The sequence below is a fragment of the Anarhichas minor genome, unplaced genomic scaffold (assembly GCF_050575085.1).
Source record: "Anarhichas minor isolate MPS153535 unplaced genomic scaffold, ASM5057508v1 ptg000100l, whole genome shotgun sequence".
In the NCBI taxonomy this organism is placed as follows: Eukaryota; Metazoa; Chordata; class Actinopteri; order Perciformes; family Anarhichadidae; genus Anarhichas; species Anarhichas minor.
The window spans coordinates 284927-312457 of NW_027466546.1; the positions used below are offsets into that span (position 1 = coordinate 284927).

The window sequence follows — 27531 nt, forward strand, 5'->3', positions numbered from 1 at the left end:
GCTGGGTTAATCTTTAACTTTTTACAAATCTCCGGACATTTGAAAACAGCCTGCTCACTGGGCACAGGGTTTTTTTTAAATTCTTTTTTGATTTTTATATTTTTATGTTAATCGATTTCTCTCTGTATTTGGAACAAAATAATATACTTTGAATTGGACAGAAATAAATATGTAACAATTTAACTTTTTTCGGCCGATTCTTTTTCTGCGTCTCTTTTGGGAACTCAGAGAGAAGAGGTCTCCTCCGAGGTGGAGATCTCCCAGCCCCTGTGGGCTGGGAGAAATTGACGGAGATCCAGCACGGCACACGACTGATGCATACTTTATGCACACACATCTACACATACTAGCATCCGTTTTCTATAGTTAAGAGAGATCCGGGGAAGTCCCGCTTCAAGCCGGTCCCAGAAAAACGACAGTGAGTTTGACAGAGCTTTATAACTGTTGGGCTCTGAGCAGGGAGATAAAGATTTTAAGACTTTATAAAACCGACGGCTATTCGAGCGACAGATTATACTATTTAGTATATCAATGTTTGGCGATTCGGAAAAGAAAGCGAACGAGCTATCGATTGTGCTTTTGTTGGTGATTTATTACTATTTAGTGCAATTGGCTACCGGTATAAGTTTCTCTTAAGCGGAGGCTATCGAGGCAAACTAAGGGGGAAGCGTGCTCCCTCAGGCCAGGTGAGTGAGTCATATAGAGAGAGAACTGGTCCTCTGCCATTCTCCCCCTTCACGCAGTCCCTTGCTGCAGCAGGGGCACTCACAGGGGGCGACCGGACATCGGGGCACGAGTCCCGTGGATCCGTGGTCACCCCGGCGGCAGCTCGGGTCTACCCGTCGCCGGCAAGGTTCTCTCAGTTCGCGCACACACTACTGAGGGATCCTCGTTTTACTTTTGTTCGTTTCAAACAAAAGGCCTCCTATTTATTTATTACTTTTTATTTTTTGATAAATTAAAAAAAATGTAGAAACTTTTTTTTTTTAACAAATTAAAAAAATGTAATTAAATTAAGAAAGCGTGCGGGGGCACCGCGCGCTATAATACTCATAGTGTCATTAGACAGAGGTGTAGTCTTCAGTTCAATACTCATTGTGTCAGTGTTGTGGAATATTTCTTATGACTAGTCGGGAGAAGAAAGTGAAGGTTTTCAATCAATATAAAGTAAACAGAGTTTTGATGAACGATCAAGGTTTGTAAAGTCAATTTATTTGCTTGCAAGCAAAGATAACAGCCTCACAGACACATTGCAGTGATCTGTATGAGTGGTCTACCTAACAGTCACAATGCATGGACATTTATGCTCAGACAGCTTCCTGTTGTCTGCTTAGCTAACAAGAATACACAAAGAACACGGTTAAAGGCAGGTCATCCTTCGAGCCTTAGTATACTTCATATAAGACAGTCAGGAAGACGCTTTATCTCCCGTTTGCAAATCCCTTTGTTCACAGTTTGCCTTACAATAAACAGTTTAAACTCACAGCAGATGCTTCCTTTGAAGCCACTGTGACATTGTTAAAATGACCATTGCAGAGACAGGATAGACATTCTTTACCCTCACACATCATATATGCATGCAAAGGTTTACGCCTTTACAACTTTAGATAACGCGTCACAAAGGAAGTGAAAAGTATTTCAAACAGAGGATCTCTGTTAGTCAAGGCCTCTCTGTGTCTCTGTCTTACGAAGAAGAAAGAAACAGTGCACAATGATAACAGATAACAAGACACCTGGATACTAAACTAATTAAAGTCATCTACTGAAACTACAGTTTGGTGTCTGCACTTTTAGGACTTACATTCTTTAAACCTTCACATGAGACTATGACATATTTTCCCATTACATTAGACAGAGGTATAGTCTTCAGTTCTTAAGGAGTGTGAATAGACGGCACTCCGCTGCATATATTAAAAATAAAAAATAAAAAATCACCTTCAAAATAAAAGCACAGGATTTAAAAAAAAAAAATGTAATAGGCAAAGGCCTGTGTCACGACCCGGCTCAAAACGTTGTAACATTGCGTGAGACAAAACGAGTGATAAAAGTAATAAATACACATTTATTTAAAGTGCTCTTAAAGTTAAAGTTATTTAAACTAACTAAATAAACAAACAAAACAGGCAGCCAGCCAGGTCCTCCACACAGGAGTCAGAGAGGAGACGTGCAGAGAGAAACCCAGCCAAAGAAGAGGGGCAGCCTTTATAGCTGGGACCAACCCAGCAGGCTCAGGTGGGGCTCGTTAGCTGCCGATCAACATCCTGCAAGACAACCTGAGAGGAAACAGACACAGACCCCTGGTGGAAGGGAGGGGTCGTCACACCTGCGACCAGTGGCGGCTGGTGGAACATGTTCTAGGTAGGGCCATCCTATCAATGTCAGCAAACATCCCAGAATGATTTAATGCAAAATAATTAAAGTATCAAACACGCATTACTACTTTGCAGTTAAATATTTAACATTTATTCCAACACGAAAAAAAGCAGTAAATAACACTTATATAATATAATATAATATAATATAACATGTTTATTTATTGAGATGCCCCTATGGACCTTGTTATAGGAGGTAAAGATCAGGAGAAGTAAACATGAAGTGTAATTATGAATACTGATGTTAAATTAAGCTATGATGAGTTTTCACTGTTAATTTAACATCTCAATTACATGTTGATGCCTCCATGACCAAGTTAAGCAGATGAGACTGAGGACAAGTATGTAGAAGAAAAGATGTTCACTTTGCCTAATATGTAGCTTGACAGAGTTCTCCATGTGTGTCCTGGTGTTCTCATGTTTCCTTACCTCCTCATCCCTCACTCCCTACCCTGGTGTTCTCATGTTTCCTTACCTCCTCATCCCTCACTCCCTAACTGTCCGTGCTGGATCTGTCCCCGTTGTTTTAAAAAGCTAAATAAGTTATTAGCATGACGTCATCCAGCTAGCCAAACCTGTCTGGTGTTCAGCTAGTACAGAAGCTTCGCATGTACTGCTTCCCTTTCCCGCTAGTCTGCTGTCTGATTGTGAGGTCAGGCTGATCTGGGATCAGCTCTTTGGCTGCAGAATCTCCGCCAAAGTTCTCCTCTCAAACGGGTCTTGGAGGAGTAGTGCTCGCGCTGGCGCTGGCGCTCGCCTGTAGAGACTTCTCCTGACGAGAACGCGCAGCTAGGGGGGCAGAATCGTTTTGGCCCCACACTGAATCTATTTGAGGGCGCTGATTGGCTAAATTGTATGTCACTCATTTATATCTTTAACTGCTTCATAGACCCGCCTCTTTTTGCCCCCCTAGCTGCGCGTTCTGAGATGTGTCGTGCACACAGGCGGAGAGCACGAGCAGGAAAAGCATATATTTTGCGCAGATATCATATTTTACACATATTACTGGGTACATTCCATAGTTCAAAAACACAAATATTGACAATTTGTATAATTTATGATTATTATTATTATTATTTTTTTTTTGTGTGGCTCAAGGTGGGGCCATGCCCCATGGCCCTCTATTGGCCAGCCGCCACTGCCTGCGACCCACTGAAAACGGGTCCACGGCCCACTTTTGGGTCGCGACCCACCAGTTGAGAATAACTGCCTTAGAATGAGCAGAAGTGATGATTGTGTAATTGATGAAAACACTAGAAATCTTTGTGTTTGATGAGCTTCAGGTTGGGCTCTGATGTTTCCGTTTTCATCACTTTGTTCACTCGAGAGGACAAAATCATTCCAAAGACGTCCTCATGAAGCTGAACTCAGCCTTTGTAGAATCCAGAGTGCGTTCTCCCTCCACTGGGACAAGAGTAGGAATATGTCTTCATTCAGCTTTAGAGCTCAGTTATGGAGTTGAGCTTTACTTTACTCTCACATCTTATTCTCTCAGTAAAAACAAGTAGATTCTGTTGTTTCAGATAAAATCAGGTTCCACACATTTATGCAAATAGATCATCACAAACATTTGACTTTGTCGAAATGTGATTCCAGTTCATCTGAATGTGATGTGAAATATAAAGCAGTGACATGTTGAACCAGAATCAGGTGATTGTTTGATGAATATGTGACTGATATACTGAGCTACATCTTTTATTCTTATTGTTCTGACTGAAAGTTGACCTTCAGAAACACAAACAGCTTCAACACTTGACTACGAGGTTAAAGAGTGAAATGTGAGGTTTGATTGAGGTCCAGGTCAGACGAACAGGATCCTTTTTAAACAGAGACCACCAATGAGGACTGAGAGGAACCACAACAACAGTTAACATGAAACAAGTCATGTGTCATGTGTGTTTGTACAATACAATTCTGTCAGCATATAAATAAAATAATCCATGTAAATATCTGACTCCAACTTTGTTCTGTTTCTTTGAGACTACTGTGTGAAGTTGTTTCGTTAAGGCTTTTATTGTGGTGTTTCCTGTGTTTTATTTTGGAAGGGAACCTGGTCTCAGGTGGTCAGCGTAACTTGACAGAAACACACAAACGGTAGTAGAGCTTCCGGTATTTAATGTGGAGTAAAAAAGTGTATAAATGTGTTAAAGCTCCTCTTAGCGCCAGTTGAACAGGTAACAAGGTGTTTAAATTGGTTCATATATTTGTAAAGATTGAGAGTTAACTTTTGTGTGTGTTGTTATCAAAGTAAACGTCACTTTGTAGTTGACGTCACACGTTAGCTTAACGGCTACAGGAAGTTCACCAGCTCAGTTTTCAACCGCTCGGCTCTTGAGCTGTTTGATTACCGTAAAGATCAGAATACAGGCGCACTGACTGCGGTCTGTCCGCATCTGTGTTGAGCTTCTCCGGCTCTGAGGAGGACCCGGTGTGGCTAACGGGCTCCCTCTAGCTAACGTGGTAGTACCGGTACTACCGCGGTACTACTACTAGGGTACTACTACAGTACTTCTCAGTGAGAGCAGCAGTACACCCGTAACTATGGTAGCCTACCTCACCTGTGGAGGGCAGCAGAGCTGCGCATTATTTAACGTGAAGAAGAAGAAATTCACTCGGACCGGAAGTGAGTGAAAGCAGCGGGAACAACAGAAGAAGAAGTCTGGAGAGACGTGAACGCTTTACTGACCGGTAACGATAAACACGAACGGACCGTTTCTATCTCCGGAGAGCTGCTCCTTTAGTACCGGGTTCTACCAGACCCCATTCAGAGAGCTGCTCCTTTAGTACCGGGTTCCTCTGTTTATTAAGAACCAAACAATACATTTATTAAAGAAAGAATAAATACGTATTGGACGGATGATCACAGTGAATGTTTGTTACTGTAATAAAGGTCAAACATTTATATTAATGTTTATATTAATGAAAGAATAAAACTTATTAAACTCGTGATTTCTTGAACGGTCTAAAGGTGCGCTTGTTTTGCAGACATGTCGCTCCAGGTGCGGTGCTTGTCGTTCCGGCAGCCGTACGCAGGTCTGGTTCTGGACGGGCTGAAGACGGTGGAGAGCCGTTGGAGGCCTCTGCTGGCCCCGCTGGAGAACCAGACCCTGGCGGTCCACATCGCCCAGCGGGACTGGGACCAGGATGAGGACTGGAGGGCGGTACTGAACGGCCCGCTGGGGATGAACCGGGTCCAGATACGAGCGCTCCTGGACTCCGGAGAGAGGTTCGGCCGCGGAGTGGTGGCAGGTGAGACGTGTGACGTCAGGTGGGACGGGTATGGAAGCCCATTACTGTTAGCAAAAATTAAATAATTTACATAAAAAATACAACTAAAGAGAAATTATGAGATTAACACAGTGATTCTCAACTGGTGGGTCGCGACCCAAAAGTGGGTCGTGGACCCGTTTTCAGTGGGTCGCAGGCCTTTGCCTGAAAAAAAAAAAAGTGATTTTATTTTGAAGGGCATTTGTTATGCAGCGGAATTATTCCAGCATTTACGGCACTTGTTCAGCGGTGCAGGAAAAACACCGACCAATGCGTTGTGAATCACATCACGTGATGCAGCTCAGCCAATCAAATAGGGGTATTCTGACAAGTTTCCTGATTTGAGTGAGATGTACACACTGTAGCACAGTGGTTCTCAACTGGTCTGGCTGTGGGACCCATCACCCCTTAATGACAAGCTGCGACCCACGACCCAAATTATATATATATATATATAATTTTTATATATATATACATATATAATTTTTATATATATACATATATATATATAATTTGGGTATATCTATATTCAAGAAGTCTAGTAGTAGTAACGTATCTGTGTAGTAAACAACTGACACATCAAATAAAGAAAGTACACATCAATTATATTTTAACAAATATTCTCATTTTTCAAATTTAACTGGATGCGTTATAAATAATACATAGAAATAAATAAATAAATGTTCTTCTCATTTCAAGTAAAATAACGGCTGGATTAAAAAATTTATTACGTAACAAAATTCATTTTAGGAAAGTTATTTTCACTGAATTGCCCTGCAGCTTTAAACTCAGTTCATTCAGGGTGAAGTGAAAAAGCCACAATATTATATTTTTCTCATCTTCTAAAAAGAGAAATGAGTGTTGGAAGAATTCACCTCTATGAGTCTGTCCAGTCAGAGTCTAATGACTCTGGTCTCTCTGGCCGATTTTCTCTTTTGGAAATCGTCCTATGATTTGACTTTCACAACTCAACAGTCCTGCTCTGCTCTCTGTATCCTCATCTCTCCCCGTGTGTGAACATCTCACTCAAATCAGGAAACTTGTCAAAATACCCATATTTGATTGGCTGAGCTGCATCAGGTGATGTGATTCACAACGCACTGGTCGGTGTTTTTCCTGCACCACTGAACAAGTACCGTAAATGCTGGAATAATTACACTGCATAAAAAATGCCCTTCAAAATAAAATCACATTTTATTTCTTTTTTTTGTCAGGCAAAGGCCTGCGACTCACTGAAAACGGGTCCGCGACCCACTTTTGGGTCGCGACCCACCAGATGAGAATCAGTGCTGTAGCGGACCCCAGCCGGACAATGGTGAAGCGTAGGCCTACTGATGTTTCCAGAGGCCTTTATTTATGTTCAACAGTCATCCTTATTTTGATGAACACAAATTTACTTTTCTCTCCTTTCTCCAGAAAACACCGTAAGAGCTACGGAACACATAAAACATAAGTGAGCTCTTACGATTTTAAACATTCAGAAAATGACATTTAAATATACATGAGATTAATCAAACACTTTCTTTCATGTATACTTCTCAAAAGCATATGTTAAACCGAAATCTAGCATTAGCTTGAAATTACAGCTTAGTCATTTAGCTATACCTGTTAAGCTAACATTAGCATCTAGTTGAAACAGTAATATATCAAACACACAATGAACACAATACCTTGTTCCCGTTCCAGCTAGGTGCTTAACCGTTATTAGGAAACTCTTATTTCAGAAGAATATATTTTATAACACCTTTCCTTCAGTCTCCACCGTCAATTTTCGTAATTTTCTTTATGCGAAGTCAAGTTACAATACGCTGACGAGATTTCGATCCGTTTCCGGTTTCACCAAAATTACTTCAAAATAAAGGACCCAAAAACGTAAAAAAGGCACTTACAAAATAATAGCTAGTAGGAAGTGATTAACTTAGTGGCTTGCAAAGTAAAATGTTTGTTGGCAATATTCACAGAACCTCTTAAGAGTCAGTTACACACACACGGGGGAGAGACGAGGAGATAGACAGCAGAGCAGGACTATTGAAGTGTGAGTTGTGAAAGTCAAATCATAGGATGATTTCCAAAAGAGAAGAATGGCCAGAGAGACCAGTCATTGGATTCAGTGAAAATAATTTTTCTAAAATGAATTTTGTTACGTAATTAATTTTTTAATCCAGCCATTATTTTACTTGAAATGAGAAGAACATTTATTTATGCATTTCTAATCCATCCAGCTAAATTTGAAAAATGAGAATAATATTTGTTAAAATATAATTGATGTGTACTTTCTTTATTTGATGTCAGTTGTTTACTACACAGACGTTACTAGACTTCTTGAATATAGATATACCCAAAATATATATACAGCTGCTGGTCATATAATTAGAATATCATCAAAAAGTGAAACTTGTCTATTATATTCATTCATTACACACAGACTGATATATTTCAAATGTTTATTTATTTTAATTTTGATGATTATAACTGACAACTAAGGAAAATCCCAAATTCAGTATCTCAGAAAATTAGAATATTGTGAAAAGGTTCAATATTGAAGACCCCTGGTGCCACACTCTAATCAGCTAATTAACTCAAAACACCTGCAAAGGCCTTTAAATGGTCTCTCAGTCTAGTTCTGTAGGCTACACAATCATGGGGAAGACTGCTGACTTGACAGTTGTCCAAAAGACGACCATTGACACCTTGCACAAGGAGGGCAAGACACAAAAGGTCATTGCAAAAGAGGCTGGCTGTTCACAGAGCTCTGTGTCCAAGCACATTAATAGAGAGGCGAAGGGAAGGAAAAGATGTGGTAGAAAAAAGTGTACAAGCAATAGAGATAACCGCACCCTGGAGAGGATTGTGAAACAAAACCCATTCAAAAATGTGGGGGAGATTCAGAAAGAGTGGACTGCAGCTGGAGTCACTGCTTCAAGAACCACTACGCACAGACGTATGCAAGACATGGGTTTCAGCTGTCGCACTCCTTGTGTCAAGCCACTCTTGAACAACAGACAGCGTCAGAAGCGTCTCGCCTGGGCTAAAGACAAAAAGGACTGGACTGCTGCTGAGTGGTCCAAAGTTATGTTCTCTGATGAAAGTACATTTTGCATTTCCTTTGGAAATCAGGGTCCCAGAGTCTGGAGGAAGAGAGGAGAGACACACAATCCACGTTGCTTGAGGTCCAGTGTAAAGTTTCCACAGTCAGTGATGGTTTGGGGTGCCATGTCATCTGCTGGTGTTGGTCCACTGTGTTTTCTGAGGTCCAAGGTCAACGCAGCCGTATACCAGGAAGTTTTAGAGCACTTCATGCTTCCTGCTGCTGACCAACTTTATGGAGATGCAGATTTCATTTTCCAACAGGACTTGGCACCTGCACACAGTGCCAAAGCAACCAGTACCTGGTTTAAGGACCATGGTATCCCTGTTCTTAATTGGCCAGCAAACTCGCCTGACCTTAACCCCATAGAACATCTAAGGGGTATTGTGAAGAGGATGATGCGAAATGCCAGACCCAACAATGCAGAAGAGCTGAAGGCCACTATCAGAGCAACCTGGGCTCTCATAACACCTGAGCAGTGCCACAGACTGATCGACTCCATGCCACGCCGCATTGCTGCAGTAATTCAGGCAAAAGGAGCCCCAACTAAGTATTGAGTGCTGTACATGCTCATACTTTTCATGTTCATACTTTTCAGTTGGCCAAGATTTCTAAAAATCCTTTCTTTGTATTGGTCTTAAGTAATATTCTAATTTTCTGAGATACTGAATTTGGGATTTTCCTTAGTTGTCAGTTATAATCATCAAAATTAAAAGAAATAAACATTTGAAATATATCAGTCTGTGTGTAATGAATGAATATAATAGACAAGTTTCACTTTTTGAATGGAATTAGTGAAATAAATCAACTTTTTGATGATATTCTAATTATATGACCAGCACCTGTGTGTATATATATATATATATATTTTGGGTCGCGGCTTGTTATTAAGGGGTGATGGTGGGTCCCACAGCCAGACCAGTTGAGAACCACTGCTTTAACACATCAAACGAGCAGCTCTACAGGTTACTCTACATTTGATATATAAATGTATTGAGAGTACATTGAAGACTACTTCATTGAGCAGCATATGGAAACATCTGCTCAGTGTCATGGTTACAGGTGGATGCACCTGAAGTGTTGCTGCTTTTTATTTTGTTTTCAGTATTTTTATGGGCTTCCATAGATTGTGACGTCAGTCGATGTGTTTACGAGTCGTCCCTGAAGACATCACCCTCACCTGTGATAACCACACCTCTTTTTAAGGATTGGTGGATGTGGGCGGGACCTGGCTTTGCCCCGCCTCCCTGCAGGAGGAGGAGGAGCTACATCACCTGGAGCGGTCGGCTGTTCTGATTGGTCTGCAGGAGAAACACCTGACTCACCTGTCCAACCCCCGCTGGCTCAGGGGGCCTCTGAGGACCCGGGGGGGTCGGGACCTCTGGACTGTGGAGATCCCCCCCGAGCTGTTACCATGACGACAACGAGACACGTGTATAAATCCTAATAAACTGAGGATGCTAGCCTGTTAGCATGTGAAGGCATGAGAAAGGTCATGTGACCCGACAGGAAGCATTATCATCATCGTCGGCTGCTGGTGAAACAAATTTTATTAAACCCAAAAACAAACAGACTCAACACAAATAGATCCCTCATCAATAAACAGGGACTGGCCACGCCCCTCTCTTCTCTGATTGGCTGGCTGACAAAACGTGACGAACTTTAACAAACAGAACTCTTGACGTCATCGTAGGTTCTCTAAAAAAAAAAATAATGAACCTTTTGAAAAGGAAGTGATTCACTTAGCCACGAGCTAACCTTTAGCATGTGAAGCTAACATGCTAACACAGGAAAACTACACTGTATTCAACATTAAAATGTTTACTTTTGTTTTGGTCTTTATTATGATTTTATAGTTTGATAAACAAGGTTTTCCTGCTGACTTGTTAGCTGCTAGCCCTGCTCATTGAACACAAAGGGTTCGCTAGCCACGAGCTAATGAGTGAGGTACGTTAGATGGGGGGGGGGATGTAGTGGGGGGGCGGCGCTGTGATGTAACCAACCACGTGGGCAGAGTTAGGAGCGGGGCAGTAGACCCGCTGTGTGTGGCCTCCAGTCTGCAGGGCCCCCCAGTGGGCGGAGGGGGGGAGGCAGTAGGAGGAGTGATGGGTGAGGTGAGGAGGGGGAGGGGCCGAGGGCAGGTAGGTGGTGGGGGGCAGAGCTTCGTACGGCAGGTGCAGCAGCGACGGGGAGGGGAGGGGCGTCTGATCCTGGTACAGGAGAGAGGGTGCGGTGCCTGGAGGAGCGGGGCTAGTCGAGGAGGAGGGGCCTTCTCCTGAAGGGGCGGGGCCTGATAGAGGAGATGGAACAGATCACATTAGATCAGAGGAGCCTCCAGTGATGTCTCAAGTCAGAGAGGAGTCCCCATCACAATGCATGCTGGGTAGATTTGTGGCCCGACTTGCACTAACGTCACGAACACGTGGTCATCGATGACCTCATGATGGCTATTAGTCTCATGTTTAATCTAAAAACATCTTGTGTGATTGATAATAATGATATCATAATCTTGTTATTAATAATACGATTCATATTAACCAATAATAATTATTAATGACCATAATAATAAAAGCTTATTTGTATAACACAACCTACCACACTGCCGTCAGCAGGGAGAGGTGCATTGTGGGTAATGTAGACAGCAGGTTTTGACAAGGAAGATGTATATGTGTGTGTAGAGAGCGAGAGAGAGAGAGCGAGATATATACAGGTGCTGGTCACATAATTAGAATATCATCAAAAAGTTGATTTATTTCACTAATTCCATTCAAAAAGTGAAACTTGTCTATTATATTCATTCATTACACACAGACTGATATATTTCAAATGTTTATTTCTTTTAATTTTGATGATTATAACTGACAACTAAGGAAAATCCCAAATTCAGTATCTCAGAAAATTTGAATATTACTTAAGACCAATACAAAGAAAGGATTTTTAGAAATCTTGGCCAACTGAAAAGTATGAACATGAAAAGTATGAGCATGTACAGAACTCAATACTTAGTTGGGGCTCCTTTTGCCTGAATTACTGCAGCAATGCGGCGTGGCATGGAGTCGATCAGTCTGTGGCACTGCTCAGGTGTTATGAGAGCCCAGGTTGCTCTGATAGTGGCCTTCAGCTCTTCTGCATTGTTGGGTCTGGCATTTCGCATCATCCTCTTCACAATACCCCATAGATGTTCTATGGGGTTAAGGTCAGGCGAGTTTGCTGGCCAATTAAGAACAGGGATACCATGGTCCTTAAACCAGGTACTGGTTGCTTTGGCACTGTGTGCAGGTGCCAAGTCCTGTTGGAAAATGAAATCTGCATCTCCATAAAGTTGGTCAGCAGCAGGAAGCATGAAGTGCTCTAAAACTTCCTGGTATACGGCTGCGTTGACCTTGGACCTCAGAAAACACAGTGGACCAACACCAGCAGATGACATGGCACCCCAAACCATCACTGACTGTGGAAACTTTACACTGGACCTCAAGCAACGTGGATTGTGTGTCTCTCCTCTCTTCCTCCAGACTCTGGGACCCTGATTTCCAAAGGAAATGCAAAATGTACTTTCATCAGAGAACATAACTTTGGACCACTCAGCAGCAGTCCAGTCCTTTTTGTCTTTAGCCCAGGCGAGACGCTTCTGACGCTGTCTGTTGTTCAAGAGTGGCTTGACACAAGGAATGCGACAGCTGAAACCCATGTCTTGCATACGTCTGTGCGTAGTGGTTCTTGAAGCACTGACTCCAGCTGCAGTCCACTCTTTCTGAATCTCCCCCACATTTTTGAATGGGTTTTGTTTCACAATCCTCTCCAGGGTGCGGTTATCCCTATTGCTTGTACACTTTTTTCTACCACATCTTTTCCTTCCCTTCGCCTCTCTATTAATGTGCTTGGACACAGAGCTCTGTGAACAGCCAGCCTCTTTTGCAATGACCTTTTGTGTCTTGCCCTCCTTGTGCAAGGTGTCAATGGTCGTCTTTTGGACAACTGTCAAGTCAGCAGTCTTCCCCATGATTGTGTAGCCTACAGAACTAGACTGAGAGACCATTTAAAGGCCTTTGCAGGTGTTTTGAGTTAATTAGCTGATTAGAGTGTGGCACCAGGGGTCTTCAATATTGAACCTTTTCACAATATTCTAATTTTCTGAGATACTGAATTTGGGATTTTCCTTAGTTGTCAGTTATAATCATCAAAATTAAAAGAAATAAACATTTGAAATATATCAGTCTGTGTGTAATGAATGAATATAATAGACAAGTTTCACTTTTTGAATGGAATTAGTGAAATAAATCAACTTTTTGATGATATTCTAATTATATGACCAGCACCTGTATATATATAGAGAGAGAGATCTTCACTATCTGACACAACAGAGAGTACTGACCGCCGCTGTGTCCGTCCGTCTGTCCGTCTCCTGCCCTGGTGGATTCTGGGTAGTAGGAGGGGGGTTGATGGAGTCCTCGAGTCTCAGGGTACAAAGGAGTGACGGCTGGGGGGGGGGGGGGGGGGCGAAGCAGTATAATAATATATATCATAATATATCATAAATAAATCATACGATGAGGTCATATAAACAAACAAGTGAACAGATTTAAGTTCCTGACGTGGTCCTCATCTCATCAACATCTGTATTCATGAAGGAAACTGAAGAAGTTCTCGTTTACTTCAGAGGAGCAACAGAGACATTACAAACTACCACGAGAGGTTCAGGGTCCAGGAGATTAGAGCTCTACAGATTAAAACCAGAACATCTAGAACCAGAACACAAGCAGAGTCACTGGAAAAAGGAGGAATTTAAAAGATATTAAAAAACAGAACATCTTGAGATACAGAAGAATCAGCTGATGAACCATCAGGCTTCAGATCAGCTCAACTCATTACTACCTCTAAAACTAACTAACCCATTAACTCACTAACTAACTAACTCATCAACCAACGCGTGAACCAACTCATCAACACATGAACCAACTCATTAATCTTTTTAAGCAAGTCATTAACTCACTAATTAACAAACTCATTAAGTACAGTAAAAACTGTCAGTTCGACATTTGATAATAAGAGCTGAGGATGCTGCTGATTGGTGGTCACACCACCAATGAACTGACAGCTCTCTCACCCAGCAGCCAATCAGAGAGTGAGCAGGCCTTACCATGCAGAGGGGGCTCTTGGTTCAGGTAGGGGGTGTAGTGCTGGTAGGAGTAGGAGGCCTCCGGCGAGGTGGCGGGGTACGCCTGCTGCTGCCAACAGCTCTGATGGTACCACTGTAGAGGAGGGAGGGGGGGGGGGGGGGTTTAGTTCGTAAAGAGTTAGGGGGGGGGGGCAGAGTTAGTTATTCTCTTACCTGGACTCCTAAGTTGAAGTAATACTGGAGGACTCTGCAGTCTATACACACACACACACACACACAGAGAGAGAGAGAGAAGACAGGAAGTGAGACGAAAAGCTGCAACAGGAAGTGACACGGTGTGTTTATGTTGGTTGACCTCTGACCTCGGGGTAAATCACTGCCGTTAGGGTCATAGGAGTAAGGGGGCGGAGCTACCATGGTGCAGACAGGCTCACCTAACTCGTTAACCAACCAGGGAGAAGAGGCTGGAATCGCCATGGCAACTAAGAACAGAAAAAAAACACAATCACCTTTGTTGTATTGCACTGTGTGTGTGTGTGAGTGTGACTGTGTGTGTGTGTGTGTGTGTGAAAGACTGTGTGTGTGTACCTGAGCGTGTCTGTGTGGCTGCCGGCAGGTGGGCAGTTGCAGGTACACGTGATGATGGAGAAGAGGGTGAGGAGGACGAAGAGGAGGGTGAAGAGCAGATGACTAATGGTTTCACTACCTGAAACAAACACACACACACTAGTGATGAGCAGCAGCCAATCAGAGACTGAATTAGGATGGAATTAGTACAGAATCTAACCATTTCAGGAAGCTATCGTCGTGTTTTAAGTGAAGAGAAGCTCAGATACGTTGACCGATTGATGGTGAGACAAAGGTGAGAGGGGGGTGAGGAAGAGGATGACGGGACGTAGGTAAAGGGATGTAGGCGAAGACGTTGGCGAGGGCGACATGTGTAAACATGGTGTGTACCTGCTGTGTGTAGCTGTAGTTCATCTCTGATCTCGGTGGAGAGTCAGCAGTTCCTCTTTCCTGGTCGTCCTTTCAAAATAAGAGAAACACTTTTTTTGTCTCATTTGTGGATTTGAGATGCCACAACACAAACCCACTATGAAAACATCCAGCAGGTCTGAGGTCAGGTGTGTTACCTGGTTGGTGGAGGGCTCAGCAGCAGAGTAAACACCTGAGGTCTGGTAGTTCTGATCTGAAAACAGGTCACATTCAGACTGCATCACTCCCTTTTCTTGTCTCCTTGTCCCTTAATGAAGACTTCCAGGTAAGCTTTACTCACCCTGAGTGATGTAGATGTAATCCTCCGTGTACTCAGCTGACAGAAACACACACACAGTAATCAGATTACATGGAACAACTTCCTGCTGACTCCTCCACAATAAAAGAGGACTTACCCTGGTCCTCCACGGTGCTGGTGTCCTCCTGATCCTCCTCTGATGAACAGATGGGGTTGCTCCCTGGAGGAGGTGCGGGGGGGAGGGGCCCCGAGCCTCTCTGAACTCTGTAGGAGGAGCCAGAGGAAGGGGGCGGAGCTCCCATTGAGGGAGGAGGGGCCACAGTGGGGCCCTGAGAAGGGGAGGAGCCACATTATATTACATCAGTCACATGACGACTTGGAGACACGACGCCAAGGAGACATGGAGACATGGAGCCATGGAAATATGAAGCCAAGGAGACATGACACCAAGCAGACATGACGCCATGGAGACATGACGCCAAGCAGACATGACGCCAAGCAGACATGACGCCAAGCAGACATGACGCCAAGCAGACATGACGCCAAGCAGACATGACGCCAAGGAGACATGACGCCAAGGAGACATGACGCCAAGGAGACATGACGCCAAGCAGACATGACGCCAAGCAGACATGACGCCAAGCAGACATGACGCCAAGGAGACATGACGCCAAGGAGACATGGAGACATGACGACATGACACCAAGAGACATGGAGACAATGACGCCAAGGAGACAATGACGCCAAGGAGACAATGAGGCCAAGGAGACAATGAGGCCAAGGAGACAATGACGCCAAGGAGACATGACGCCAAGGAGACAATGACGCCAAGGAGACAATGACGCCAAGGAGACAATGACGCCAAGGAGACAATGACGCCAAGGAGACAATGACGCCAAGGAGACAATGACGCCAAGGAGACAATGACGCCAAGGAGACAATGAGGCCAAGGAGACAATGACGCCAAGGAGACATGACGCCAAGGAGACATGACGCCATGACACCAAGGAGACACGACACCAAGGAGACAATGACACCAACGAGACATGACGCCAAGGAGACATGACACCAAGGAGACATGGAAACATGACGACAAAGACACGTCGACAAGGAGACATGACAAGGAGACATCACAACAAGGAGACATGGTATTTTCCTCACGGCCAGCGGAGGGAAGACTCCGTCGGCGTCGTCCAGCTGGTAGAAGGTGATGGTGGCGTCCAGGTCGGACGGCTCCTCCTCCTCGACCTCCGGGGGGAAACCAAACTGACCGTCTTTATTCATGGCCGCCGCCAGCTGACGGCGACTGCGACTGAACAAAAACAAACGACGTTAACGACAAACGTTTGTCTTTGTGGTAGTCCTGTTGTCATGGTCACCATGTGTCATGTGATGTGTGGTGTTTACCGTGACCTGAAGGCATAGCTCTCGTAGTCATGGTAATATCTCCTGCCAGGGTGGTAATAGGTCAACTGAGGACCAATCAGGTGACGGTTCAGGAAACGGGTGGAGCTTCTGACCAGAATCCATGACACACACACACACACACACACACACACACAGGAGTTCCTCAGACATGTTTGTGACCTACAGGTGACCGACAGGGGTGTGGCTTGCACATCTCAAGGATATAAATAATCAGTCCAGTCAAAGTTTCACTCCAGAGTGTATTTGGCTTCTGGAGGGATACTGAACTACTGACTCAGCTAGAATAGACTAAGTATATTGTTCTTGCTTTTACTAGTTATTAGCTGTACCTAGGCTGCTTCAGTGTTGGTGCTTTTTGCAGTTTCTGATTGTGTAAGGTAGGTGTGATTTAGTTTCACCTGGTCAATTGCCCTCTTAAGTGGCAGGGGAGTGGCTTGCACTCCTGGCAGACAATGAGCAATCAGTAGGTAGCTGTCCTTAACCACTGCTGGTGGTTGGAAGCGTCAGGCAAAATAAGACTAGGGTGAACAAAGTCAACAGAGCGCCTTTTTCAAGCCAGACTTTGTCAAGCACAGACTTCTCGAGCGTGTACTTGCGGGTCAGTAATCTGTTTAGATTGACTACCATGTGTTTGCATCCTATTTCTGTCCGTTCCTCTGTCCAGTGGTCACGTAGACATTGGGCCACTCCCAAATGCCGTGACCCCACTAACCTCATCTATCCTACTCTCTCAGCTCATGGCGAGCAAGTGGTGGCAGGAGGGCTCTGGAATTGCCAGTCGGCAGTGCCGAAAGCTGAGTTCATCTCAGGCTATGCATCCTTGCTCTCCCTCAGCTTTCTTGCTCTGAGACCTGGATCACACCAGAAAACACCACCACACCCACAGCTCTGTCAGATGTGTACTCTGTCTCTCACACTCCCAGAGCTGCGAGGCGAGGTGGTGGTACTGGCCTGCTAATCTCTCCAAAATGGAAATACTCTCTTGTCTCTGTTCCACAGTTCTCCCCGTCCTCTTTCGAATTTCATGCTGTTACTGTCACTTATCCGGTCAAGCTCACTATTGCTGTTGTGTATCGCCCACCAGGGCCTCTTGGTGAGTTCCTGGAGGAGCTCGACACATTAGTCTCACACTTCCATGACGATGGCTCCGCACTCATCCTGCTTGGCGACTTCAACATCCAGACTGATGAGTTAGAACCTCTTCTTTCCTTCCTCTCCTTTGACCTTTACCACTCCTCATCTCCTCCTACCCACAAGGCAACCAGCTGGATATTATCTTCACTAGACACTGTTCTACTGCTAACCTCTGTCACTCCCCTCCAGCTCTCTGACCACTATTTCATGTACTACTCCCTCTCCTCTCCCCCCTTACTTCCTCCACCTACCTACAGGGCAGTGACAGGAACAGCTCCTTCCTATCTCCAGGCCACGGTCAAGCCCTACCCCCCCCCCCCCCGCCCGACCACTTCGCTCTGCTGCCTCGGGGCGATCAGTTGCCCCGTCGCTCAGAGGTCCCTGCGGCCGATCGACCCGGTCGCGGCTGTTTTCTGTCCTGGCCCCACAGTGGTGGAATGAACTCCCCACTGACGTCAGGACAGCAGAGTCGCTGTCCGTCTTTCATCAGGCTGAAGACTCACCTCTTCAAGAAGTACTACCCCGAGCCTTCCACTCACCACTTATTGTATTCATACGAGTTTGTTTCTGCTCTGGTTTATGCTCTTAGATGCTTGTTTAAAGGAGATGCACTTATGACTTCTGGTGACTAGTAGTTCTCTTGGATATGTTGAATACACTTATTGTAAGTCTCTTTGGATGAAAGCGTCTGCTAAATGACTAACGTAATGTACAGGTGTTGTTCTGCTTGAGTCCCACCTGGAGGCTCCATAGCGAGGTCTGGCTGAGGGGTGGTGGTGGTGGTGGTGGTGTGGGGGGGCGTAGGGGTCGTAGGTCATGGCTCCCGGTGACAGGGGTGAGGGCGGGCGGGGGTGGCCCGCTGGCTGGAAGCGGGGGGGCAGGGCGGAGGGAGCCGGGCCTCCGTAGGATGGCGGTGGCATCAGAAGCTCCGCCCCCTTCAACCCGCTGCTGCCACGAGACTTCCTGAAGTAGCGATGACGGTGATGATGTCGCTGACCACGAGGGTCCGTGTCTGGCAGAAGAGACAAGGCGACATGGAGACAGTGAGACATGGCGAGACATACGGGGAGACATACAGGGAGACATGGCGAGACATATGGGAGGGCTGAGAGAAAATGGAAGAAAGACAGGCTCCATGTGTCCTTTGAACTCCAACTACCAGAATGCAGTTAAGTCAGCTAGAAACAGCTACTTCTGACTTAATTGCAAATCACTGCCACAGGCCAACAATTCTCTTCAACACCATTAACTCTGTTATCAACCCCCCGATCCAGACGTGTTTAAGTATGTCTCAGACACTTTTCTTAGGTTCTTCCAGGACAAAATCTCAATTTAGGTCTGGTGTTACATCCCACTACACTGATCCAAGTAACTCTCCCACTTCTCCTGTGTTGGACCATTTTAAGCCCATTTCCCTCCCAGCTCTCACTAAAATTGTTGATCAACTAAAAACTACAATGTGCCACTCTGACATCATCCCCTCGGGTCTCTTTAAACAGGTTTTTGTTGAACTTGGACCATGTATACTGTCAATCATGAACAGCTGTCTATTTCAAACATGCAACAGTAATTCCTCTCATCAAGAAACCTAATCTGGAACCCTCTGACCCATCAAATTACAGACCGTCTCACAGCACTGAATCTGCCCTTTTAAAAAATTCTAACCACCTTTTACTCATTGCGGATGCTGGAGATCCCGCCATTTTGCTTTTACCCACTGCAAATTCCATGTCAAAAATCTGGGTGTGATCTTGGACTCATCTTTTATATTGGATCTCCAAGTTGCGTCCGTGGTCAAAGTCGGCTTCTTTCAGCTAAGACTCTTAGCTGAAAGAAGCCTTTCTCTCCTCGAAAGACCTGGAGAAAGTTACTCATGCTTTTATCACCTCCAGGCTGGACTATTGTAATTCTTTGTCTGCTGGAATCGGCAAAAAACTTCTATCACGCCTTCAGTTGGTGCAGAACTCTGCAGCGAGACTTTTAATTGGTGCACGCAGGCGTGAACACATTTCACCGATCTAAAAATCTCTTCATTGGCTGCCTGTAGAGTACAGAATTTTAAAATGTTATTTGTTTTCAAGTGTTTAAAATGGCGCCGCCCCAGTCTGTGTGACCTGCTGCAGCCATATACCACCTCGCTCACTAAGATCTCTCGGCCAACAGCTTTTAGTTGTTCCAAAAACAAATGACAACCCGGGCCTCCCGGTCCTTCTCTGTTGCTGCCCCTCAGCTGTGGAACAACCTTCCCCTTCATGTTAGGTTGTCATCCACCTTACCAACGTTTAACAGCCTATTTATATTCCCTGGCTATCACCTATGATCTGAACATGGTACTTTTGTGTGATTTGTGTCAGTTTGTCTTGATTTTAATGTCACCGTTATTAATACAGTTTTTGATTGTATGACTGCTTATCTACTGTATGTGCAGCACTTTGTTGCATTTTAAAATATATACAAATAAATTTTGATTGATACGGGGACACATGGCGACGACAACACAGAGACATGGACTCAGTGGAGACAACAGAGACATGGACTCAGTGGAGACAACAGAGACATGGACTCAGTGGAGACAACAGAGACATGGACTCAGTAGAGACATGGACTCAGTAGAGACAACAGAGACATGAGGTATTAGACTAAACATCTGGAGAGGGGACACAAAGTGGACCTCAGAGTGAACGAACCCAGGTCTCCCTTTCTGGTGGGAGCAGCAACGTTCCAGGCTGGAACTGGATTGACTGGTTTCAGATCCGTCAGAGGAACCAGGTGTCTGAGACAGAGAAGGACATGTGGACATGAAAGACGTCTTCGTGGTTCTCAGCTCAAGTTAGTTTCAGTCAGGTTGTGCGTTACTTCTCTCCCAGCTCCTCGATGAAGACGGTGACGGCTGACGGGTGTGTTCCTACTTCCTGGATGAAGGCATTGTAGTACTTCCCCTTTGGCTCCAGACGCACCTGAGACAGACAGATGGAAATATGGAGACACCTGAGGCTGTCTTACAGGAGGACAGACAGAGTCTCTCAACATCCCAGAGACGTCCACACGACAACCATCATGTTGACCTCGATCAAACCGATTGGTCAATGAAACTCCTCGAGGGAGGTTTCAAAAGCAGGTGAAACAAAAGTAGAAAGACTTCAAGTACAAAAGACACGAGACATCAAATCCTTTAGAGCAGGGGTCTTCAACGTTTTTCAGGCCAAGGACCCCCAAACTGATAGAGAGATGGAGCAGGGTCACCCGGCTATATATATTGTATAACATTGTGTTTTATATTAAATGGGCCTAGTGCCGTGTATAAACATACCTCTTTATTGTGCGTTCAATACTAAGCTATTCTAATAATACACAGGTTCATATATTCATGTTTTTATTTTAAACATGTGCAAGGTACAGTGAGTAGGGAGGCCGTGCCACTGCCATTTATAAACATGCCTTGTCAGCTGATACCAATATCAACATTGTCTATTAATTGCATGATAATCATCATACAAGATATTCACACTGATGTTTTCATTTAAACATAAATGTGGAAACGAGAATGAGTGATTGCTATTAGTGCCACTGCCATGCATAAACATACCTGTTATCTTGCATACAATACTGAATTATTAACATAATGGACACATTCATGTTTTTTGGTCGAGTTACAAAACGACCCATTTTCTCTCATAACGATGTCCGTACACTGATAACAATAAACTGGCCTCAGGAGCTGCTGTTGTGGATCGGCGCTGCAGTGTTTTAGCAGGAATATCTTGCAAAAATGATTACACAAGGATTTGTGGGTCAAGTAAATATCGTTAACGGTATCTTCTTTTCAAATAATACTGCAGCGTGTGTCCTTGTGTCTGGGATCTTAGTCAGCTGGGGACTGAATAGGCTCTTGGTCAATCACAGGGAACCTGACTGAGGCAGCATGTAACATGCGGCCTCATGATTGGCACAGCAGCAATAGGGGCGGGGCCTCCTCTTTGTGTGCAGGAGGCCTGGAGGGACAGGTCCAGGCTAGTCTCGCACTGCGAGTGAACCGGTGCCCAGCTTGAGCTCCAGTGTCTGACTGAAAGATAACATCTTCTGCCTCCATTTATCCATTCGCTACAATATATTGGATTCATGTTAATTTAAAGACCTTTTTAAAATATATATATATATATATATATATATATATATATATTTTTTTTTTTTTTTTTAATTGTCTAATCAACCAAACATTTCACGACCCCCCCTACAGTACCTCCGACCCCTGTTGAAGACCTCTGCTTTAGAGAACTACAAGTATAAAAGACACCAGATACATCGAATCCTTTAGAGAACTACTCTACCGCTGTATTACCAGCAGTACTGATCCTGAAGCAGTGTTTGGATATAGTAGTATTAATGTTACCTGACACTTGTCTCCCAGGAAGTACTGCCTCCCTGCAAACACCATGTAGTCTGTCTTCTGCATCTCTGTCAGATAAACATTGATTCATAATACGTTAGAAACCATCATTGTGAGTAAATATAAGCTCATATTTAAAACAGAATTATATCAAACAATATGAATGTTTTATAAAGGTTCCTCTCCAGGACTCGTACCTTTACAGGTGTCCTGCCACACGTCAAACTCCAGGTTTCTGTACGCTTCTCCATCCAGAGACTTCATGACCTTATAAGGAAGAGACAGTCTGGAAGGGGGCGGGGCTTCGGCAGGAGGCTGACCAATTAAAAAACAACGGGTCAGGATGAATGCAGCTTTCCGGATTGGATAATAAAACACTTCTATATATTTATCTTGTACCGCGTCTCAGGTCCAGAGTTCTTATCAAGTTAAGTCCTTAAAACAGATAAAGTACTTAGTCTTTTACACGACAACTATAGTTTATAAGACAATTTGATTTTCAGTCAGGATTAAGAGGCGACTATCTGCAGGGGAAAAGAACTCTAGTACTCTTTATTAACCACCACAAGACACCCTGGTATGGTCACATGAAAAACATGAGTCGTCGGCCCCTCACCTTCGTCTCGGCTGTCAGGGTGCGCAGTTTATCGTCTGTAGCTCCAGCCGACTCCGCCTCCTCCCTGTAGAACAAAACAATCACACACCAGAGTACAACATGATGTCACTGTACAGGTGAGCAACCATCAGAACAAACAGGAAGCGACAATGAAGAGTGACTCAGTAAACAAACAGGAAGTGAGGATGAAGAGTATCAGTAAATGCAGAGAACAAACAGGAAGTGACGATGAAGAGTATCAGTAAACAGGAAGTGACGATGAAGAGTGACTCAGTAAACACAGAGCAAACAGGAAGTGACGATGAAGAGTGACTCATTAAACGCAGAGCAAACAGGAAGTGACGATGAAGAGTGACTCAGTAAACGCAGAGCAAACAGGAAGTGAGGATGAAGAGTATCAGTAAACAGGAAGTGACGATGAAGAGTATCAGCAAACGCAGAGAACAAACAGGAAGTGACGATGAAGAGTATCAGCAAACGCAGAGAACAAACATGAAGTGACGATGAAGAGTATCAGCAAACGCAGAGAACAAACATGAAGTGACGATGAAGAGTATCAGCAAACGCAGAGAACAAACATGAAGTGACGATGAAGAGTATCAGCAAACGCAGAGAACAGGAAGTGACGATGAAGAGTATCAGCAAACGCAGAGAACAGGAAGTGACGATGAAGAGTATCAGCAAACGCAGAGAACAGGAAGTGACGATGAAGAGTATCAGCAAACGCAGAGAACAAACAGGAAGTGACGATGAAGAGTATCAGCAAACGCAGAGAACAAACAGGAAGTGACGATGAAGAGTATCAGCAAACGCAGAGAACAAACAGGAAGTGACGATGAAGAGTATCAGCAAACGCAGAGAACAAACAGGAAGTGACGATGAAGAGTATCAGCAAACGCAGAGAACAAACAGGAAGTGACGATGAAGAGTATCAGCAAACGCAGAGAACAAACAGGAAGTGACGATGAAGAGTATCAGTAAAGGCAGAGAACAAACAGGAAGTGAGGATGAAGAGTATCAGTAAAGGCAGAGAACAAACAGGAAGTGACGATGAAGAGCATCAGTAAATGCAGTGAACAAACAGGAAGTGACGATGAAGAGCATCAGTAAATGCAGAGAACAAACAGGAAGTGACGATGAAGAGTATCAGCAAACGCAGAGAACAAACAGGAAGTGACGATGAAGAGCATCAGCAAACGCAGAGAACAAACAGGAAGTGACGATGAAGAGTATCAGCAAACGCAGAGAACAAACAGGAAGTGACGATGAAGAGTATCAGCAAACGCAGAGAACAAACAGGAAGTGACGATGAAGAGTATCAGTAAAGGCAGAGAACAAACAGGAAGTGACGATGAAGAGTATCAGTAAACGCAGAGAACAAACAGGAAGTGACGATGAAGAGCATCAGTAAATGCAGTGAACAGTAAATAACATCTTATTATATTGTCAGTTATAATTATCTGCAACACATTTATACAATTTTGACTCAAACTGCTTTGTTGTTAAATGTTTTTGCTGCAGGACTAAAGTTTTGGTCCACGTTGTTTCATGACATCATCAGTGTGTGTGTGTGTACCTGTGACATCGGTCCTCAGGTGTGTCATACCCAAAGTCGACATCACTGCACACTGATGGGCTGTTTCTATAGCGACGACCTCCGACCCTGAAGGCCTCCATAGCCTGACAGAGCTCCACCTCCTCAAACCCAAACACCTGAGTGTAGAGCAGCTCATAGAAAAGAGCTACACACACACACATTAACATTATTCACACACACACATATTATTCACTCACATTATTCACACACTATTTACATTCTCACACACAGACACACAGACACACACACTAGGTGAAACAGCTGAATGTTATAAAAGGTGAACCTGACAGTGAAATGTTGTACTGTCCCTTTAAAGCTGTCACTGACTCTGATCCACCAATCAGTGACCAGTACTCACACTGACAGAGGGCAGCAGAGACAGGGTAAGTCCTCGGGTAAACGATGTCATAGTGACCGTTGATGGAGCAACACAGCGTCACCTAGGCAACAAAGTAACAATTAGCTTTGACCTTGTAGAAAATACTGAGAGATGATTTTTATATTTATACGATATCGCCCAAACGACGCAAACTTCTTCACCTTGTCAACAAAGTCGTCCTCTGAGATCACCGTGGCTGGTTTCCCCGGGTAACGGTAGATCAGGAAACAACGGCTGCACACAAAACACACATTTGTACTACAGACTGCACACGTATGCAGTCTGTAATACAAACATCTGTAGTACAAAAGTCTGCAGTCTGTAGTAAAAAAGTCAGCAATCACTGTATGCAGTTTATAGTCAATGGATGCAGTCACTGTATGTAGTCTGCAGTCCCTGTATGCAGTCTGGAGTCTGCAGTCTGCAGTCTGCAGTCACAGTCTGCAGTCTGCAGTCACAGTCTGCAGTCTGCAGTCACAGTCTGCAGTCTGCAGTCACAGTCTGCAGTCTGCAGTCACAGTCTGCAGTCACAGTCTGCAGTCTGCAGTCACAGTCTGCAGTCTGCAGTCACTGTATGCAGTCTATCTGTAGTATGCAGTCTGCAGTCCCTGTATGCAGTCCCTGTATGCAGTCTGCAGTCCCTGTATGCAGTCTGCAGTCACTGTATGCAGTCTGTAGTCAATGAAAGACTTGATCATGTGTACCTGAGTGTTTCTCACCTGTAGAGCTGAGACAAAGCCTTGATCTCCACCTGACCCACCGTCTCCTGAAAACACACACCGCCTGTTACACACACACACCGCCTGTTACACACACACACCGCCTGTTACACACTGTCACAGCAGCTCACCTTAGGGTCCTCCAGACGCTCCAGATATTTCTCAAAAGAACCTTCAACAAACTGAAAGAGAAAATAACCTGGTTAACTAGCGGGTTAGTGTAGGTTAACTAGAAGGTTAGTGCCCGTTAACTAGAAGGTTAGTGCCAGTCAAAATACATCTCTGATCTGCTGCTACCTTATGAACCATCCCGACCCCTTAGGTCGTCTGGGACCGGTCTACTTTCATGGAACTAAACATGGAGAAGCAGCGTTCAGTTGTTCTGCTCCACATATCTGGAACAAAGTCCAGAAAGCTGCAGGTCTGCTGAGACCCTCAGCTCCTTTCAATCAAGACTGAAGACTTTCTTGTTTGCTGCCTTTAATTGAACCACATTCAAGGATATTGATCAATTTCACTACTGTATTTTATTTCTTACACTGCTTTTAATGTTTCAATGAATGTTCTTAAATCTCCTTTTATTTTGCCTTATGTTTTGATGCTTTTAATGGTTTTATGTGAAGCACTTTGAATTACCTTGTTGAAATGTGCTATACAAATAAACTTGCCTTGCCTCTCAACTAGCCGGTCAGTGTCGGCCAACTAGCGGGTCAGTGTCGGCCAACTAGCGGGTCAGTGTCTGTTAATTAACTAGTGTCTGTTAACTAGCAGGTTAGTGTTGATCAGTAACATACCGGTTCAAAGTTGCATCTGTTGGCTCTCATGAAGTCAGCGCAGTCCTGACGGATCCTCTGATGGTAGTTCTGAGAGTAATACAGCTACACACACACACAGGTAGTTGACATCAGATGTGCCGAGTAGTACAGGTGTGTAGCACTCAAACTTCTCTACGCACACACGCACACACACACACACACACACACACACACACACACACACACACACACACACACACACACACACACACACACACACACACACACACACACACACACACACACACACACACACACACACACACACACCTGTTCGGACACGGCTCTGAACAGACTGGACGCGTCTCGCGCCACCATCTTCCGGTAGAGGCCCAGACTGCACAGGTACTCGTCCATGTTGACGAAGTACTTCTTCAGGCCTTTCTGCATCCCGGTACTCACGGTAAACTCGGTAAACACTCGCTCCGGTTTCAGACGCCGCCGCACGAGCCGCTGCCGTCACACCGACAGGTGAGTTTAATTAGGTCTGATGAGCGCGCGACGCCGCTCACAGCTGCTGGAGCGTTCAGGAACCGAAGCGACGGTCAGAAATATTAAATTTGTTTCTTTAGCGTTTAAACGGTCTGACGTCACATTAGTCTGACGTCATCACATCAAACAATTTTTTTCAATTAGGGCCTAAGCAACCGACAACGTCGGGCCATGAAGGCTCTATTGAAATTCGAATACACATAGTACATTGGGCGCATATTTGGGGGACTTGCCATACTCGAAAACTCACCAAATGTTGCACACTTGTCAGGCCTGCTGAATATAGCCATCTGATAAAGGTTGCATATTTGTGTGCAACTTGGTATGCACATGTATTCCCTGAAGACTTAAAAAAAAGTATCTTGGGACCATGCTCTGAACCCAGTGGCGGGCCGTCAGGGCCTGCAAGGCCTTCTCTGCTGGCATAGACAGAATCACAAAGTTATATCTATTTTATCATTTAATATATTTTCATAAATACACTACATGTATTATAATATATAATAATATTTTCCCATTATCTTATGTTCTCATTGCACAGCTACTGTCTTCCTCAGTTGCTCTGCTTCCAGTGCAGCTTGTTTTAAGTGGAGCTTTTATCCAATCAGATCTCACCTCTGTGTCTCTAGGTAAGAACAGAGGCAGAGGCCTGCACACTCACAAGTGAATCCATGAGCAGTTTAAGTGAATGGGGACGATATTGTTGATTGTCATAGTGTTCAACCAATCAGATCTTTAGTTTGACATGTTGGGCGTATTCTTTGACGTGTCAGAGCCTGCTAGCTGGCCTACAAGTACGTGATTGGTCAGTGGGCTAGCGTGACATGTTGGGCGGTGACAATCCCAATATCTGCTGCCTCTGTGGAGCGGACATCTTCAGCCTCAAA

The 27531-nt window shown here is 44.4% G+C and overlaps 2 protein-coding genes across 4 annotated transcripts; one reads left to right on the forward strand and one right to left on the reverse strand.

Annotated features, from left to right (window-relative positions):
- Positions 1-4727: 4727 nt before the first annotated feature.
- LOC142939507 (protein EOLA1) lies at positions 4728-10556 on the forward strand. 3 transcript variants are annotated; one of them, XM_076082656.1, is made up of 3 exons: positions 4728-5060; positions 5358-5621; positions 9934-10556. In XM_076082656.1, the coding sequence occupies exons 2-3, from the start codon at positions 5360-5362 to the stop codon at positions 10143-10145; spliced, it is 474 nt and encodes a 157-aa protein (XP_075938771.1). In that variant the 5' UTR covers positions 4728-5060; positions 5358-5359; the 3' UTR covers positions 10146-10556. The 3 variants fall into 3 exon arrangements, with proteins under 3 accessions (XP_075938771.1, XP_075938770.1, XP_075938769.1); XM_076082655.1 differs by lacking the exons at positions 4728-5060; positions 9934-10556 and adding exons at positions 5067-5262; positions 8757-9394; XM_076082654.1 differs by lacking the exon at positions 4728-5060 and adding an exon at positions 5071-5262.
- alg13 (ALG13 UDP-N-acetylglucosaminyltransferase subunit) lies at positions 10259-26926 on the reverse strand. The gene is made up of 25 exons (XM_076082653.1): positions 26423-26926; positions 26132-26215; positions 25469-25519; positions 25338-25384; positions 24780-24852; positions 24598-24679; positions 24219-24384; positions 22643-22706; positions 22224-22341; positions 22030-22094; positions 20496-20596; positions 20327-20412; positions 18378-18651; positions 16485-16592; positions 16239-16389; positions 15235-15406; positions 15120-15155; positions 14977-15032; positions 14801-14869; positions 14432-14549; positions 14206-14325; positions 14057-14097; positions 13865-13976; positions 13100-13204; positions 10259-11017 (listed from the first exon to the last, which is right to left on the reverse strand). Exons 1-25 carry the CDS (start codon positions 26540-26542, stop codon positions 10680-10682), a joined length of 2757 nt encoding a protein of 918 aa, XP_075938768.1. The 5' UTR covers positions 26543-26926; the 3' UTR covers positions 10259-10679.
- Between the last annotated feature and the right edge of the window lie 605 nt (positions 26927-27531).